General features: G+C 46.5%; 2 protein-coding genes across 3 annotated transcripts in view; one reads left to right on the forward strand and one right to left on the reverse strand.

Annotated features, from left to right (window-relative positions):
• The window catches only part of c2h5orf22 (chromosome 2 C5orf22 homolog), a 20,391-nt gene extending 13,694 nt beyond the window's left edge, over nt 1–6,697 (reverse strand). The window contains exons 1-3 of one of the 2 annotated variants that reach the window (XM_048607467.1): nt 5,001–6,697; nt 4,106–4,251; nt 1,736–1,885 (exon numbers count right to left, since the gene is read on the reverse strand). In XM_048607467.1, coding sequence (XP_048463424.1) covers nt 1,736–1,885; nt 4,106–4,251; nt 5,001–5,018 — 314 coding nt within the window. In that variant the 5' untranslated portion in view covers nt 5,019–6,697. The remainder of the gene's footprint in view (nt 1–1,735; nt 1,886–4,105; nt 4,252–5,000) is intronic. The other variant, XM_020518015.2, reaches the window with a different exon arrangement.
• Nucleotides 6,649–17,456, forward strand: part of drosha (drosha ribonuclease III) — a 149,193-nt gene continuing 138,385 nt past the window's right edge. The window contains exons 1-2 of the mRNA XM_048607409.1: nt 6,649–6,807; nt 16,360–17,387. Coding sequence (XP_048463366.1) covers nt 16,366–17,387 — 1,022 coding nt within the window. The 5' untranslated portion in view covers nt 6,649–6,807; nt 16,360–16,365. The remainder of the gene's footprint in view (nt 6,808–16,359; nt 17,388–17,456) is intronic.

The following is a 17,456-nucleotide window of genomic DNA, read 5'->3' on the forward strand; positions in this document are numbered from 1 at the left end:
TGCTGCTTGGCCTGCTGTGTTCATCCAGCCCTGCACCTTGTTGTCTCGGATTCTCCAGCATCTGCAGTTCCTACTATCTCTGATTCGATGTAGAAAGCTGAGTTGTGCAAAAGCTTCCTTTTACAGACTGCTCACAAAATTGGGAATCACTAGTTTTGGTTCTTTATTCTTTCACTGGCAAGGCCATCATCTGTTCACCATCCCTCACCACCCTTTAACTGAGTGGTTTGTTTGGCCATTTCAGAGGGCAGTTAAAGCCAATTGCTATGGGTCTGGAGTCACATGTGTCTCAGACCAGGTAAGGAGAGCAGGTTGCCCTCCCTAAAGGACATTAGTGAGTCAGATAGGTTTTTATGACAATCGATGACAGTTCCAGCATCACGAATATTGAGACTAGCTTTTATCCCAGCTTCTTTATGAATTATTCTTTATGAATATTAGGGGGTGCAATGACCTACTGGTATTCTTGCTAGACTATTAATCCAGAGACCTCGGTTCCTATCACGCCATGACAGATGGTGGAAATTGAATTCACTAAAAATCTGGAATTAAGAGTCAACGATGACCGTGAAACCATTGTTGATTGTCGGAAAACCCATCTGGTTCTTTTGGGAAGGAAACTGCCATCCTTATTTGGAAATATATTGCCGTTCTTTCACTGTCGCTGGGATAAAATCTTGGAATCCCTCCCTAACAGCATTGTGGGTCTACATACTGCATATGGACTGCAATGGTTCAAGAAGGCACCTCACCACCATTTTCTCAAGGGCAACTAGGGACGGGCAATAAATTGTCGGCCCGGCCAGCAACACTCACATCCCACGAGTGAATAAAGAATTTATCTGATCTGGCCTATACGTGATTCCAGACCTACTGCAATGTGGTTGACCCTTAACTGCCCTCTAAGCAATTAGGAAAGTGCACTAAATGCTGACCTAGCTAGTGATGCCAAATTCCCGTAAATTAATTTTTAAAAAGACTGAATTCAAATCCAACCATTTTCCATGGTGGGATTTGAGCCTATGCCCCCCAATCATTAGTCTAGGCCTCTGGACTACTGTTCCAACAACATTACCACTAGGCCACCACCTCCCATCATGTGTATTCTCAATTCCCCACATCTGTGATCTGTTTATCATTTTGTAGAACAGCAGGCAAGACACTAACTGTAATCAATAGCACACTCAGTTCTCAAGACAAAAAGTGCATTCAACCCTCTGAGAAAATATTACTCTTAATCTGTATCTTAAATCATGACCCCTTTGTTTTTAAACAACAACCTCTTGTTCCAGATTCTGTCAAGATGCCTCAGGACCTTCAATTTTCAGGCAAGTTGCCTCTTAAGTCTTCAAAACACCAGCTGATGCAGGCATAGCCTGGCCTACCAGTCACTGAATCTCACAGTTCACAAGAGGCCCTTTGGCCCATCGAATCTGCACCAAAACAAACCTATGCTAAATTTACACTAATTCCATTTTCCAGCACTTGGCCCTTAGACTTAAGTGTTAGGACATTTCAAGTGCTCATTCAAGTACATTTTAAAGATTTCCTGATGAGCACATTTCAGATACTAATCTAGTAAACCTTCTCTGACCTGTTTTCCAATGCATTTCTGTCCTTCTTTGAATAAGAAGTCCAGTGCTGTACACAATGTTCCAAAAGTGGCTTCACCATTGGCCTGTCAAATTGAAGCATAACCTCCCGATATTCCTGTCACAGTAAACAGCTGCAATACCTGATGGTTTTAGTTGAAGAATCTCTACCAACAAAGAAGCAGTGTTTCCCATCGGTGATCTGCTGGGCCCACAGAGGGTGAAGCCAAAAGATGTCAGAGAAATGGCCAGCGTAAACAACAGGCATGATCCAGTTCTCAATGCTCAGGTCTCTATATTTAGGGCAGAGTGGGGAGAAAAGAAAGTCTGATCACTTTTCCAAGGACAAATAAGAAACTGAAATGAGAGAAACAGAACATTTACTTCCATTGAACTAGATAATGGCTTCACAAGGTGCTTCATTCTTGCTAATTTATTGTCAAGTCCCACAAATGAAAAATCTCCCTGATTGGAAAGAGTTTCCCAGATTTAAATATTGTCATCCCAAGACTCGAAAGCAAATTGCCATCCACTTCAGTGTCTTGCCCAGCCTCCTTCCGTCAGCACCTTCCAAAACTAGAAGGGCAATAGGTGCATTGGAACACAATCACATGCAAGTTCCCCTCCAAGCCACATACCATCCTGATTTGGAACAATGTCATCATTCCTTCAGTTTTGCTGCATCAAAATCTTGCATTTCCCTCTGTATTTACAATGTGGATCTACCTACAGCAAATGGATTGCCAATGGTTCAAGACAGCTGCTCACCACCACCTTCGGCTGGGCAGTTAGGGACGGGCAATAAACGTTGGCTCAGCCAACGATGCTACGCCCCATGAATGGGTCAGTTAGAAGCTCACTCAGTGATACCACAACCACCCTCCGCCAGCAAAGCTGAAATAATGTAATTTCTTCCGTCATTCCATCTGTTCTTCCCATACCAAACCGAACAGTGTCTTTGCTTCTCGCATGACCATTATGCTTATACAAGGGCATGGTGACAGGTGGATGAAGCATTGTGGGTATCCAGTGTTACCATGGTGCCCTCACTGCTCCTGGTGTTAGAACAAGCTACAGTGGCATGGCAAGGCACTGGCGTTTCAGCAGTGTCTCTGACAATATAAGATCATAAATGAGTTTACAATAAAACAAAATACTGTGGCTGCTGGAAGTCTGAAACAAACACAGACAAAGTACTGGAGAAAGTCAACAGGTCCAGCAGCATCTGTGGAGAGAGAAACAGAGTTCAGGTTCCAAGTCCACTGACCCTTGTTCAAAACTGAAATGCTTTCTCTCCATTCATGTTATGGCCTCTGGCTGGAGCAATGACAACAACTTGGAACAGCCCAAAAGCCACAAAACCAAGCTGGTCAGCTGCACTGAAGCTGTCTCAACTCCAAATAGAGTCGGACAGAATCTTGGCCTTTACCTGGTTGAATTCATAAATAAATTCTGTTACACAAAGGCTTAGGCAGATCCCATCTGCAGCACTGACCTCTGCCTTGCTTAGGAAAGAGATCCTGGCCTCGAAGGGTAATGGAGCACATTAACCAAAGTGGTTTCCATCTGTTCCCATGCTATTCACTGGCTACTTTTGGAACAAATCAATCTTTTCAGCAGTTCCCGACTTGAACAAAAGCCAATGTTTGTGACTCAATCCCTGACTCGATCCAACAGAAATGTCTCCTGCTCTTGCCTTTCCTGTTCTCCAACTGCATTAATGGTAGACATGGTCCTACCTGCTCTTTTGTTCTCTCAATTTCTGGCATATCTCTCAGGGTCCTCCTTGTGCTCCAACCTTCCCTGTGCTGCAAGCGAGTCTACACTCCACGTTTCCCAACCAAACTGCCTTCCCTCCCACATCTCCCTTCATCCAAGGCTCAAGGTTTATAGTTTGTGCCTGGCCACTGCTTTGGCCTGCTCTTTGAAGGGATTTCCGTGACAACTCCAGACAAAACCACAAACAAAATCACCAGCTATAGAAAACCTGACATACCCAAGGCTCTGACAGTATATTATTGAATTTTTTTAAAAATTAAATGTTCACGGAGCGTGGCTGTCGCTGGCTAGGCCAGCATTTATTGCCCATCCCTAATTGTTCAGAGGTCAACCACATTGCTGTGGGTCTGGAGTCACGTGTAGGCCAGACCAGGTAAGGATGGCAGATTTCCTTCCCTAAAGGACACTAGTGAACCAATTGGGTCTTAACAACAATTGAATTCAAATTTCACCACCGGCCTTGTTAAGTTTCCAACCCACATCCCCAGAGCGTTACTTGGGGCTCTGAATTACTGGTCCAGTGATAGTATTGTGATGCCATCACCTTTGGAATATCAATTGCTCATTAACTGCGATAATTAATTTCTCATTCTCCCAACCCACTGGACATTACCTGTAACTATTTACTAAACAGGGAGTAATTTGGAAAGGTGAGATTATTTATAATTATTTCAACAAGGACAGAGACACAGATTATTCAACATTTAAATGCAATAAAAGCCAAGTTACGTTACCCAAAAAGCAGCTCTTTATCAAACACACTATCAGCTAACATGTCAATTGGGATTAGAAGGTCTGGGTGTGAGTCCAGGTGAACCAGGGCAATATTTTCAATTGGCAAATGCTTTGAACCAATTGCTCGATAGATGAACGGTACCACCTAAAAAGACAAGAACAGAGAGAATGTCCTGAAGAAAGCTTAAACAGGAAGAGGGTGAGGTGAAATCGACATTGTTAAATTCTGAAACTTCAATCACGAATCACCCAGAGTCACAGTTATGGCTAAACAACACATTTACTCCTCTTCCATCAACAGGAACATTCAACCAATTTTTGTCAAGACCCCCTCATGAATACAAACACCTCTATCAAAACTCCTCTCGAGGTTGTCTTTTTGAAGAACAGTTGTGGTGGTGGTGGGTGAGGCAAGGGCAGGAGGTGGAGTGTAAAACATTGTTCAATCTTCACATTAAAGACGTCTGAAAATCTTGGGTAGAGATGCTGCCACCAATCCCTGTTGTATTTTTAACTCAAGGCATTGGGTCCTGACCTTGGGCCATCTGGTCCAGAGATAGGATCACTACCACTGTATAAAAAGACCATTCCAACCCTTCTGATAATCCTAGTCTACATGCTTATTAGTACTAAATGGTGAAGGATTAACCACTAAATCGTCTTTGGCACAAAAAGCACCTAACTTGGATAAAAAGTAGTAGTTTATTGCATTAGAAAAAGATAACATGTTACATTAGCCTGAGAGTGAAACTATAATACACTGAGTATGGTTATCTCCAGAGAGATTTAAAACCAGGCCCAGGATAAATATGGTTACTTCAAGACTGAGGAACTCCTCCCACAGACTCTCACGCTTATACACATACACACTGGGCTGTCTATATCAAAACTCACGTTACTATCATCTCTCATAGTTTTCCTCTCAACAATCCATCATTTCATACATCTCTGTACTAAAATGATTTAGCTCAGTCACATGGTCCTGAGAGTGCCCAGTACCGCAAAGAGTTGGGAGCAGCAAGCTGCACGACCGTTGTCAGGTAAAAATAAAGGAAGAGAAACAATCCTGGGGTTCTAGCTCTGGAACGTTCAGTGAATGGCTTCACAAACCCGGAAAAATGTTCCAATTCCCAGGATAATGTTGCAATCACTGGGACAATGCTACAATACTTGGACAACATTCCAATTCATGGGATAATGTTGCAGTTCCAGGGGCAACATTTCAAATCCTGGGGCAACGTTCTAATCTCAGGAATAATGTTACAATCCCAAGGGCAACATTCCATGTTCCAAGACAACCTTCCAGTTCTGGGATAATGATCCAGCTTCCAGGACAACCTCTCAATCCCTGGGGCAACGTTCCAGTCCTTGAAATAATGTTGCAGTATTCAAGAAAACATTCCAACCCCTGGGATAAAATTGCAATCCCAGGGTCAATGTTACAATCACCAGGACAATGTTGTGGTCCTTGGACAAATTTAATTTCCAAGATACTATTGCAATCCCCAGGACAATATTCCTATTGCTGCGATAATTTGCAATCCCAGGGACAATGTTACAATCCCCAGGACAATGTCTTAATTCCCAAAATAAAGTTCCAGTCCCCAGAATAATGTTCTAATTCTTCAGACCACCGCTCAATCCCTGGGATAATGTTGCAATCCCCCAGGAAAACATTCCAGTTCTTGGGACAATGGTCCAACTCCAGAGGCAACCTCCCAGTTCCTTTTCTTTAATATCGCAATCCCCAGGGCAATTTTCCATTTCTCGAGACAAACTTCCAATCCCTGGGAAATGTTGAAATTCCAGGACAATGTTCCAAGCCCCCGAGGGGAGGCTGCAATCCCTAGGGGCAACCCCGAGGACCACCTCCCAATTCCCTGGGGGAAAACGTCGCAACCTCCAGGGGAAGGGTCCAGTTCCCGGGACAGTGTTGACAATTCCCGGGATAACGCCGCAGAGGGGAGGGACCGCCCTTACATCTTGGTGATCCTCCACGACCCAGACGGGGAGCTGGGGGTAGCGGCGCAAGCAGCGGGCGGTCCCGCTCATGGCTCCTGGAGGGGACCCCGCTTCACTACCTCTCCTTCAGTCCTCAGAGCCTCCGGGGGAAGCAAATCCTCCGTCGGACCTCAGCCCTCGACCTATGCGATTGGAGGAAAACGAGTCCAGCACCAGAAATGTGCCGGCCTGAAGCAAATGCAAAGAGGCACCGCTCTGAAACATTGCACTTTCGGCTTCAATGCTGCAGGATCGAATCTCCTGCAAGGCTTTACCTGCTAAACAGCAATTGCTGCTACCTTGTGCTTATAAAAACAAACACCTTCATGCTTATGTTTGACCATTTATTTAATGTGCATCGACCCGAGTCCAATTCTAAACTTTAAACAGCTTCCCTTTGTGTGAAGATTGCAGTCAACTTTCCAGTTGTGTTTTCATGGACACGTATTGAAATAACACGCAGTTTCCTAACGGGCTGCTTAAACATCCCCTGTCGCCAGCTCAGCGTTTGCAACCAGAATCGGTGCATATATATCCCCCGGAATGTGGCGTGTTTCTTTTCCTCTCCTGCGCCGCCATGTATCTGTGAAAAGCCAATGGGCACAGAGCAAGGGGGATGCTACTTCCGAGAGTTTCCGTCCCAGCTTTTTGCTCTGCTTCCTGTGCCTGAGAGAGAAGCACCACCAGCTCGTGGTAAACTGTAAGTCCCGCAGCATTGAGTGAAATGCAACAGGTTATTTAGAGTGGGAGCGGGTTTGCAGTGTTTGGTCTAACGATGGGCTCCCTGTGTAGGAGCGCCGTGCAGCTAATGCACTGGGGTGGAAACAATTAACGGGGAGGGAGTTGCAGCATTGTGGAGAAACACACACACGACGCCACTGCAATCACCGATGCAGGAAAACAAAAGGGGGCTGAATTAGACAGTGGGACGATTAGGAAAGGGAAAAAAAAACATGTTTTATCGGTGTTTAATTCCTCATTCCTCTGGCCATGGTGACCATTGACTGTTTGTTTGCTCTTGGAGCTTCCTCTGCGCAAATAGTGTGTGTTCCCTATTCTACGACAGGGACCGCGTTTCCACACCATCACTGTAAGGGTGCCACATCAGTGTAATTTCTTCTCTCTGCTTCTCCCCTGGAGTTACCCACTGTGTTGATATGCAGCCCTCTGCTGCAAGACATGTGTAGTGAACGTATTCGGTCCGCGTTGAACCTGTTTTAAGTTGTAATTGTTGGTAGCTGGGAATGTTTTCGAATTGGACAGTTGTATTCAATGTTGCAAGCTGACTTTAGACAGGACATGAGGCCAAATTCGATTGTGAATAGAAGTGTGCTGCACTCTTTCAATACAGGGTTAATGGCAGGATTCTTGGCAGTGTGGAGGAATAGAGGGATCTTGGGGTCCACGTCCACAGATCCCTCAAAGTTGTTACCCAAATTGATAGGGTTATAAAGAAGGCGTATGGTGCGTTGGCTTTCATTGGCAGGGGAATTGAGTTTAAGAGCCGTGAGGTTATGCTGCAGTTCTATGAAACCCTGGTTAGACCACACTTGGAATATTGTGTTCTGTTCTGGTCACCTCATTACAGGAAAGATGTGGAAGCTTTAGAAATGGTGCAGAGGAGATTTACCAGGATGCTGCCTGGACTGCAGGGCAAGTTTTATGAGGAAAGGTTGAGGGAGCTAGGGCTTTTTTAATTGGAGCGAAGAAGGGTGAGACGTGACTTGAGAGAGGTGTACAAAATGATGAGAGGCATAGATAGAGTAGATAGCCAGAGACTTTTTCCCAGGGCGGAAATGACTGTTACGAGGGGGCATAACTTTAAGGTGATTGGAAGAAGGTATAGGGGAGATGTCAGAGGTAGGTTCTTTACACAGAGAGTGGTGGGTGTGTGGAATGCGCTGCCGGCAGTGGTAGTGGAGTCAGATACTTTAGAGACTTTTAAGCAACTTTTGGATAGGCACATGGAGGATAATAAGATGTTGGGTATGCAGGGTAGATTGATCTTAGTGGGATAATAGGTCGGCACAACATCGTGGGCCAAAAGGCCTGTACTGTGCTCTACTGTTCTATGTTCTTCAGCTTAAAAAAGGAGTTCATACAAAATAACTTCGTTGCAACCTGCTTGGATACAGATTATTTAAGGACATGAAGGTATAATGTCCCTTGGCAATGTGGACTAGCAAGTACTGAATGGTACTCAGAAATACCACTTTTTAAAAGAGGTGATTGGAAGAAAATGTGGGACAAAGGACATTTTCTTCACCTCCTCTGAAGATTTTCTGAGTTGGTTTTCCTTGTTTTATGTTCTTGGGATGTGCATTATCTGGCTGGGCCAGCATTTGTTGCCTATTGTACCCTACTTTCTATCACTGCTTGGAAACCACTGTTGGTCCTTAAGGTGTAAGGACACTCAGGGTGCTGTTGAGGGAAGGAGTTCCAAGATTTTGACCCAGCAGCAATAAAGGAACTGTGATGTATTTCCAAATCAGGATGATGTGTGGCTTGATGGGGAATTTTCAGGTTGAAAGTGTTCCTGTGTATCTGCTGCCCTTGTCCTTCTGGGTGGTCGAGGTCATAGGTTTGGAAGATGCTGTTGGAGGCTTGATAATAGTATTAAGTGGCAGAGAGCAGCAAAGCACAAGGTTTGATACACACAGAGCTGAATTAGTTGACACCGGCCGGGATAATATGATTCTTGGCCTCAGTGCCCAGGCTAGACCTGAGGAAGGAGAAAATTTCATGAGTGACTTCCCCCTCTCCCTGCTAATAATCATTAGTTTTTCTATAATTGGGCTTAACTGTGTGCTGAACCTGGCTGACCATCACTGTCTAATGATGGACAAAAAGAAAATGGGGTATATGACCATAAGAAAGAGTTCAGAATATAAATTTTATTTACACTTCATGAACCCAAGAAAAATAAAATGCTGAGGTTGATACAAGTTTGAATTCTTAACAGGAATGTTTTTGACTCTGAGGATTAATCCTTCAGTGATTAAATATTTTCCACACTGTCATAGAGGTCTTCCAGCACAGGAAAAAGACCCTTTGGCCCATTGCATTATCATCAGTCCAAAACAACTGCTTAACTATTCTAATCCCATTTTCTAGCACTTGGTCCATAGTCTTAAATGTCTTGGCATCACAAATGTACATCTAAATTCTTCTTAAATGTTGAGGATTTCTATCTCTGCCAATCTGACAGGCAGAGAGTCAGGATTCCCACCACCCTCTGAATGAAAAGGTTTTGTGTCACATCCCCTCCAAATGTCCTGCCCTTTACCTAAGTCTGTGCTTCCTGGTCATTGATCCCTCCACCCAAGGGAAACAATTCCTTCCCTGTCTTTTTTCAAATTCATTCATAAGACATCCAAGTGTTGCTGGCTGGCCAACATTTATTGCCCTTTCCAAGGTGCCCTCGAGAAGGTGGTGGCAAGCTGCCTTCTTGAACTGCTGTAGTCCTCATGGTGTAGGTTGACCCACAGTGCTCTTCAAAGGGAATTCCAGGACTTTGACCCAGTGGAAATAAAGGAACAGTGATATATTTCCGAATCAGGATGATATGTGGCTTGAGGTGGAATATTCAGGTTGAAAGTGTTCCCATATATCTGCTGCCCTTGTCCTTCTGGGTGGTAGAGGTCATAGGTTTGGAAGGTGCTTTTGGAGGCTTGATAGTACTAAGTGGCAGAAAGCAGAAAAGTATGAGATTTGATACCTGCTGTGTGTTGAGTTAGTTGACCGCAGACAGGATACTATGATTCTTGGCCTCAGTGCCCAGGCTAGACCGGAGAGGGTAGACGATTTCATGAGTGACTCCCCACATCCCTGCTAATAATCATTCATTTTGATATAATTAGGCTTAACTGTGTGCAGAGGCTGCTAACAATCACTGTATAATGATGGGCAAACAAACCTTGGGGTATGTAAGCAGAACAGGGAGTCCAGAATATAAATGTTATTTACACTTCGCAGTCATCAAACAAAAAAAGAAGAAAAATGCTGAGGTAGATATAAGTTTGTATTCTTAACAGCAATGTTTTTGAATCTCGCTCTGAGGATTAATTCTTCAGTGATTAAATATTTTTCCACAATGTCACAGAGGTCTTCCAGCACAGGCAAAAAAGGATTCTTCGGCCCATAGCATTTGGGTCAGTCAAAAACGACCATTTTCCAGCACTTGTCCCATACTCTTGTATGCCTTGGTATCGCAAATGTACATCTAAGTTCTTCTTAAATGTTGAGGATTACTGCGTCTACTACCCTTACAGGCAGAGAGTCAGGATTCCCACCACCCTCTGAGTGAAAAAGTTTTGCCTCACATCTCCTCTAAACTTCCCGCCCTTACCTTAAATCTGTGCATCCTGGTCGTTGATCCCTCCACCCAGGGGAAACATTCTCTTCCCAGTCATTTTTTTATTCATTCGTGGGACATGGGCGTCACTGGCTGAGCCAGCATTTATTGTGCCTCCCTAGTTGACCTTGAGAACGAGATGGTGAGCTGCCTTCTTGAAGCACAGCAGTCCACATGCTGTAGGTTGACACACAACACCCTGAGAGAGGGAATTCCAGGATTTTGACTCCGTGACAGTGAATATTACCAAGACAGGATTGTGAGTGGCTTGGAGCGGAACTTGCACGTAGTGGTGTTACCATATATCTGCTGCCCTTGATGCCCCGATGGAAGTGGTCTTGGTTTTGGAAGGTGCTAAGGGTCTTTGGTGTATTTCTGCAGCGCATCTTGTAGATAGTCCATACTCAGCATTGGTCAGGGATGTAGTGGATACATTTGGATGTGGTGTTAATCAAGTGGGCTGCTTTGTCCTGGAAGGTGTCAAGCTTCTGGAGTGTTGTTGGATCTGCACTCATCCAGGCAAGTGGGGAGTATTCCATCACACTCCTGACTTGTACCTTGTCGATGGCGGACAGGCTTTGGGGAGTCAGGAGGTGAGTTACTCACTGCAATATTCCTAGTCCTAATCTCATTTTATAGCCACTGTGTTTACGTGATGAGTCCTGTTGAGTTTCTGGTCAATGGTAACTCTTCAGCATATTGATAATGGGGGGATTCAGTGATGGTGACGCCATTGAATGTCAAGGGACGGTGATCAGATTGTCTCTTGTTGGAAACAGAAATTGAAATTGCTGGAAAAGCTCAGCAGGTCTGGCAGCATCTGTGGAGAGAAATCAGAACTTTGAGGAAGGGCAACTCAACTCAAAATGTTAACTCCGATTTCTCTCCACAGGTGCTGCCAGACCTGCTGAGCTTTTTCAGCAATTTCTATTTTTGTTTCTGACTTAAAAACTGAAAGAACTGCGGATGTTGTATTTGTCTGTTATTGGAGATTGTCATTGCCTGGCATTTGTGGGCACAAGTGTCTATGCCGCTAACAATTTTATGTGTCTTAATTATGTCCCTCCTAAGTGACCTTGGCTTTAAGTAAAACAGTTCCAGTATGTCCAATCCCTTCATAACTAAAACTCTCCAATTTATGCAACATCTTTGGTAAATCTCATCTGCACCTCTCCAGTGCTATCACAACGCTCCTATAATGTGGAATCCAGTGTTGTCTGAGAGTTCATGCTGTCTCTTTTGGGTACGGCAACTGTGCCATGCATTGATATGGCCACTTGGATTAAAATTGCATCCACTCTCTTGTGACTGCACTGGAGTCTCAATTAAACAGAGGTCTCACCTGCCCGCTTAGGTGGATGTGAAGATTCTATGCCTATATTTCGAAGAGGAAAAAGTGTGTTCTCTTCAGTGTCTTGACCATATTTGTCCTCAACACACAGATTCTGTTCCTTTCCACATCGCTGTTTGTAGGAGTTGCTGTACACTAACTGGCTAATGTTTCTCCTACATTACAGCAATGAAGTACCTTAAGAGTATCGAGCAGTAGTGTGTTTTGGGACATCCTGTGGCTGTGACAGTACTATTGAAGCTCATGCTAACATAAATTAGGAGCAAGAATAGGCTAATCAGCCCCTCAATCCTGCTCCACCATTTATTAAGATCATGGCTGCTCTGATTGTATTGTCAAATCCACATTCTTGCCCTCCCCTGAGAATGTTTCACTCCTTTGCTTAGCAAGGACCTATGTTGGCCTTGAAAATATTCAAGGACTTGGGTATTAGTTTGGTAAACCTCCTGTGAACTGTCTCCACATTTACATTCTTCCTTAAACGAGGAGACCAGTACTGTGCACAGTACTTCAGTGTCATTTCACCAATGTCCTCTATAACTCAAATATAACCCCCTTATCTTTCAGGTCAAAGGGGCGGTCATGGGTGACTGCATGGGCTCCGGGTTTGCCTTTTTGTAGGTTACATGGAACATTCCTTGTTCCAGCCCTGTTCCAGCCCCCACCCACAACTCTTTCTCCGATATATTGATGATATCATCGGTGCTGCTTCCTTCTTTCATCTGGAATTGGGAAAGTTTATCCATTTTGGCTTCCAGATTCCACCTCACTCTCCCCTTCACCTGATCCATCTTTGACTTCTCCCTTCCTTTATGGTGGAGCAGACTCGATGGGCTGAATGGTCTAATTTCTGCTCCTATGTCTTATGGTCTTCCCTTCCTCAATGTCTCTGTTTCTATGTCTGGGGATGGACTGGCCACTAATATCTAATACAAACCAACTGACTCCCACAGTTAACTTGACTGTACATCTTTCCCTCCCCACCCTTATCTGCTTTTCGGAGGGACCACTCTCTCCGTGACTCCCTTGTCCGCTCCACACTCCCCTCCAGCTCCACCACACCTGGCACTTTTCCCTGCAACCGCAGGAAGTGCTACACCTGCCCCCATACCTCCTCCCTCACCCCCATCCCAGGCCCCAAGAAGACTTTCCACATCAAGCAGATGTTCACCTGCACATCTGCCAATGTGGTATACTGCATCTGCTGTACCCGGTGTGGCCTCCTCTACATCGGGGAAACCAAGCGGAGGTTTGGGGACCGCTTTGCAGAACACCTACGCTCAGTTCGCAATAAACAACTGCACCTCCCAGTCGCGAACCATTTCAACTCCCCCCTCCCATTCCTCAGACGACATGTCCATCCTGGGCCTCCTGCAGTGCCACAACAATGCCACCCGAAGGTTGCAGGAACAGCAACTCATATTCCGCTTGGGAACCCTGCAGCCCAATGGTATCAATGTGGATTTCACAAATTTCAAAATCTCCCCTCCCCCTACCGCATCCCAAAACCAGTCCAGCTCGTCCCTGCCCCGCTAACCTGTTCTTCCTCCCACCTCTCCCCTCCTCCCACCTCAAGCCGCACCTCCATCTCCTACCGACTAACCTCATCCCGCCCCCTTGACCTGTCCGTCCTGCCTGGACTGATCTATCCCCTCCCTAACTCCCCACCTACACTCACCTTTACTGGCCCCATCCCCGCCTCTTCGACCTGTTTGTTTCCTCTCCACCTATCCTCTCCTCTATCCATCTTCTATCTGCCTCCCACTCTCTCCCTGTTTATTTCAGAACCCCCTTCCCCTCCCCTTTTCTGATGAAGGGTCTAGGCCCGAAACGTCAGCCTCTCTGCTCCTATGATGCTGCTTGACCTGCTGTGTTCATCCAGCCCTGCACCTTGTTGTCTCGGATTCACCAGCATCTGCAGTTCCTACTATCTCTGTGCATCCTCACACCCTCTTTCCTGTAAAGACTCCATTCCCTCCTCCCAGTTCCTGTTTCCATTGCAGCTGTCATAAATGTCCATCTTCTTCCTCAACCAAGGATTCCCTAGCACCGTAGTTGACAGGGCTGTCAGCCAGGTCTGACCCATCTTCCGCACTTTGGCCCTCACCCCTTCTCTTCCCTCCCATACAACAATAGGGTCCCCCTTGTCCTCACCTACAATCCCACCAGCATCCACATCCAGAGGACCATTAGACGCCATTCCCACCACCAGACACATTTCTCTCCCCTCCTTTGTCAGCTTTCCACAGGGACCAATCCCTCTGGGACCCCCTGGTCCATTCTTCCTTCACTCCTGCCACACCCACTTCAGACCTACTGCACCTTCCCTGCAACGCTTCCCTGCCTGTTTACTTTCTACCTTTTCAGCATCCAAGGTCCCAAACATACCTTCCAGGTCAAGCAGCAATTTACCTGCACTTCACTCTGTCCAATCTACTGCATTCTCTGCTCACAATGTGGTCTTCTCTATATTGGGGAAACGAAGCATAGACTGGGTGACCACTTTGCAGAACATCTATGTTATGTCCGCAAAGAGACTGAGCTACCTGTTGCCTGCTACTTCAACACACCATGTTGTTCCCTGGCCAACATCTTTGCATCAGGCTTGCTGCATTGCTCCAGTGAAGCTCAGTGCAAATTGGAAGAGCATCACCTCATTTTCTGCTTGGGAACTCCACAGCCTTCTGGACGAGATATTGAGTTCTACAATTTTAGGGTTTGAGGCACCTTCTCCCATGTTCTTACCCCAACCCTTAACAAATCGGGTCTTGTTATCACATGGTCTACTATTACACGTATGTCATTGATAGCCACTAATAGTCCCCATTAGCAGGCAATCATTCTCCTAGCCTGACCGTTATCCCCTCGTTGTCTGTCAAACTATTCTCCTGTCTCTTTGGGCTCTATCTCCACCTATCGTTTACTCATTACTCCCTCCGCCCACCCTATCTGCTGCTGCAGTAAAACACTTTTCTTCAAGCTATAGTCAGTTCTGAAGAGGGGTCACTAGACACAAAACGTTAACTCTGATTTCTCTCCACAGATGGGCTGAGCTTTTCCAGCAATTTCTGCTTTTGTTTCTCTCTAGTTTTATCTTAAATTCTTCTTGCGATGAATGATAGCAATTCGGAAAGCTAATTGAATGCTTGATTTACCTGCATACTAATCTTCTGAGATTCATGCACGAGGATGCCCAGATCCTAGGGTAATGTATTAGTTAACCAATCCTCTATCCATGCTAATAGAAAGCAAAGAGTGGGGATAAATGGAATCAGAGATAAGTCTGCGGAGGGATATAGATAGGTTAAGTGAGTGGGCAAGGGTTTGGAAGATGGAGTACAATGTTGGTAAATATGGGCTCATCCATTTTGGTAGGAATAACAGCACAATTGACTATTATTTGAACAGTGAAAAATTGCAGCATGCTACTGTGCAGTGGAGCCTGGGTGTCCGTGTGCATGAATCACAAAAAGTTAGTTTGCAGGTGCAGCTGGTAATTAAGAAGTCAGTTGGAATATTGTCCTTCGTTACTAGAGGGATGGAGTTTAAAAACAGGGAGGTTATGGTGCAGCTATATGAGGTACTGATAAGGCCACACCTGGAGTTCTGTGTACAGTCTCCTTAGTTGAAAAAGGATGTACTGGCTCTGGAGGTTCACTATGTTAATTCCAGAGATGAGAGAGTTGGTTTGTGAGGAGAGATTGAGTAAACTGGGACTATACTCATTGGAATTTAGAAGAATGAGGGGGAGGGATCTTATTAGAAACATATAAAATTATGATGGGAATAGGTAAGATAGAAACAGCGTGGTTGTTTCTGCTGGTGGGTGAAACTAGAACTAATGGGGCAGATTTAGGACTGAGCTGAGGAGGAACTTCTGCACCCAAAGGGTTGTGATCAGTGGAATTCCCTGCCCAGTGAAGCAGTTGAGGGTACCTTGTTGAATTTTTATAAGGCAAAGATAAAGAGATTTTTGAATAGAAAAGAAATGAAGGGTAATGGTGAGCGGGCAGATAAGTTGAGCTAAGTCTACAGAAAGAGCAGCCATGATCTTATTGAATGGCGGAGCAGGCTCGAGGGGCCAGATGGCCTACTCCTGCACCTATTTCTGATGTTCTTAACCATCTACATCTCAGCTCTACCATCACACCATTTAGATGATATACTTCTTTTTTGATACTTCCTGCCAAAATGGTCAATTTCACTTTTCTAACATTATACTTCATTTGCCCAAGAAATTGCTGCCCTTTACCTATAAATATTGTTTTGCAGCCTGATGTCCTTTTCGTCCACCCATGGAGACCTTTGCAAGTTCCTGGCCTTAACCTATCAGTACAGTTTTGCAGCCTCCTTTTCTGTTGCCCATTGGAAATCTTTGCAAGTTTCTGCCCCTTCAGATCAATCATTTCTTTTTGTCCCTGAGCTGAGGAACACATTTCTAACAACTGCACGGTGGGATTTGGTTGTGTTGTACACTGTCATGCGCAGATACATTTTTAAAATTGTTCTAATCGCCCTCTTTACTGTTTTGTTTTTAATGTTCAAAGGGAACCATGTCATTTCATCCGGGCCGAGGGACCGCTGCTCACACGGGTCATGGAGTTATGCCGAAGGTTGGGGGTGCCCGGGGCAGGCCTACCCCCGGGAGCCGGGTACCCCAGCAGCCCTTTGAGGCTGGTGGTGGCGGCTTTCGGCCTGTCCACCCACCGCCTCCGTTATTCCCCCCAGGACAGCAGCAGCAGCTCGCTCCACCGATGCCGCCTCCACCACCGCCTCCTCCTCCTCCTCGCTTCCCCAGCCCACAGAGCCCGGCTTACCCAGCCCCGGGCTTCTTGGCCTACCCGCCACATATCCCTCAGGCCTTGGATCCTCGCCCAGGGCCGGCCGCCCAGCAGCAGCAAGGCCCATTGAGGCCTAGGCCTCCCTACCCCGGGCCTCCGGTAACACGCACGGGATTCCCGTGCTTCACGCCGGTACCGAATGCGGTAGCGGCAGCCGTGGAGCGTGGGGGCGGCTTCCAGCAGCTGATGGCCCAGGCTCCGATCCTACCCCCGCATCAGGCGGCTTTCCAACCCCCGTACCCACTCCCTTACCCCCAGGCCTACCCGCTCCAGCATTTCGGCGGCGGTGCCGGTTATCCTCAGGGCCCGGTAGCCGGCAGTTACCCACCGGGAGCAGGCGGCACCATTCCCCCGGTTCCCCCGGGACCAGGCCCAGGCCCAGGGGGTTACCACAACTCCCCATCACCACAGCAACCGCCGCTGTGTCCGTGTCCGGGTCCGGGCCCGGGGTCAGGGCCTCCTGCCGAGCACTTCCGGGACAAGCCTCAGCGCGCGCCGCCTGTCAAAATGGCCGGGGGGCGGCACGCGGCCGAACGTGACAACCGCCAAAAGGACAGCAGGGCCTACAGGGAGCGGGGGCAACGCCGGAGCCCGCCTGAGGCAAGGCCCCAACACCGGGATAGGCCCAGGGACAGGGACAGGCCCAGGGACAGGAGATCGGACAGCGGCCGGAGGAGGATCAACCATGATCGGGACAGGACACCGGGCCGGCACCGGGACCGGGGGCACAGCAGGTAGGGGGGACATTTAATTTTAAACACCCGGGGGCACAGCAGGTGGGGGGGCATTTAATAATAAACACC

The sequence above is a fragment of the Rhincodon typus genome, chromosome 2, assembly GCF_021869965.1.
Source record: "Rhincodon typus isolate 14 chromosome 2, sRhiTyp1.1, whole genome shotgun sequence".
NCBI classification, from domain to species: Eukaryota; Metazoa; Chordata; class Chondrichthyes; order Orectolobiformes; family Rhincodontidae; genus Rhincodon; species Rhincodon typus.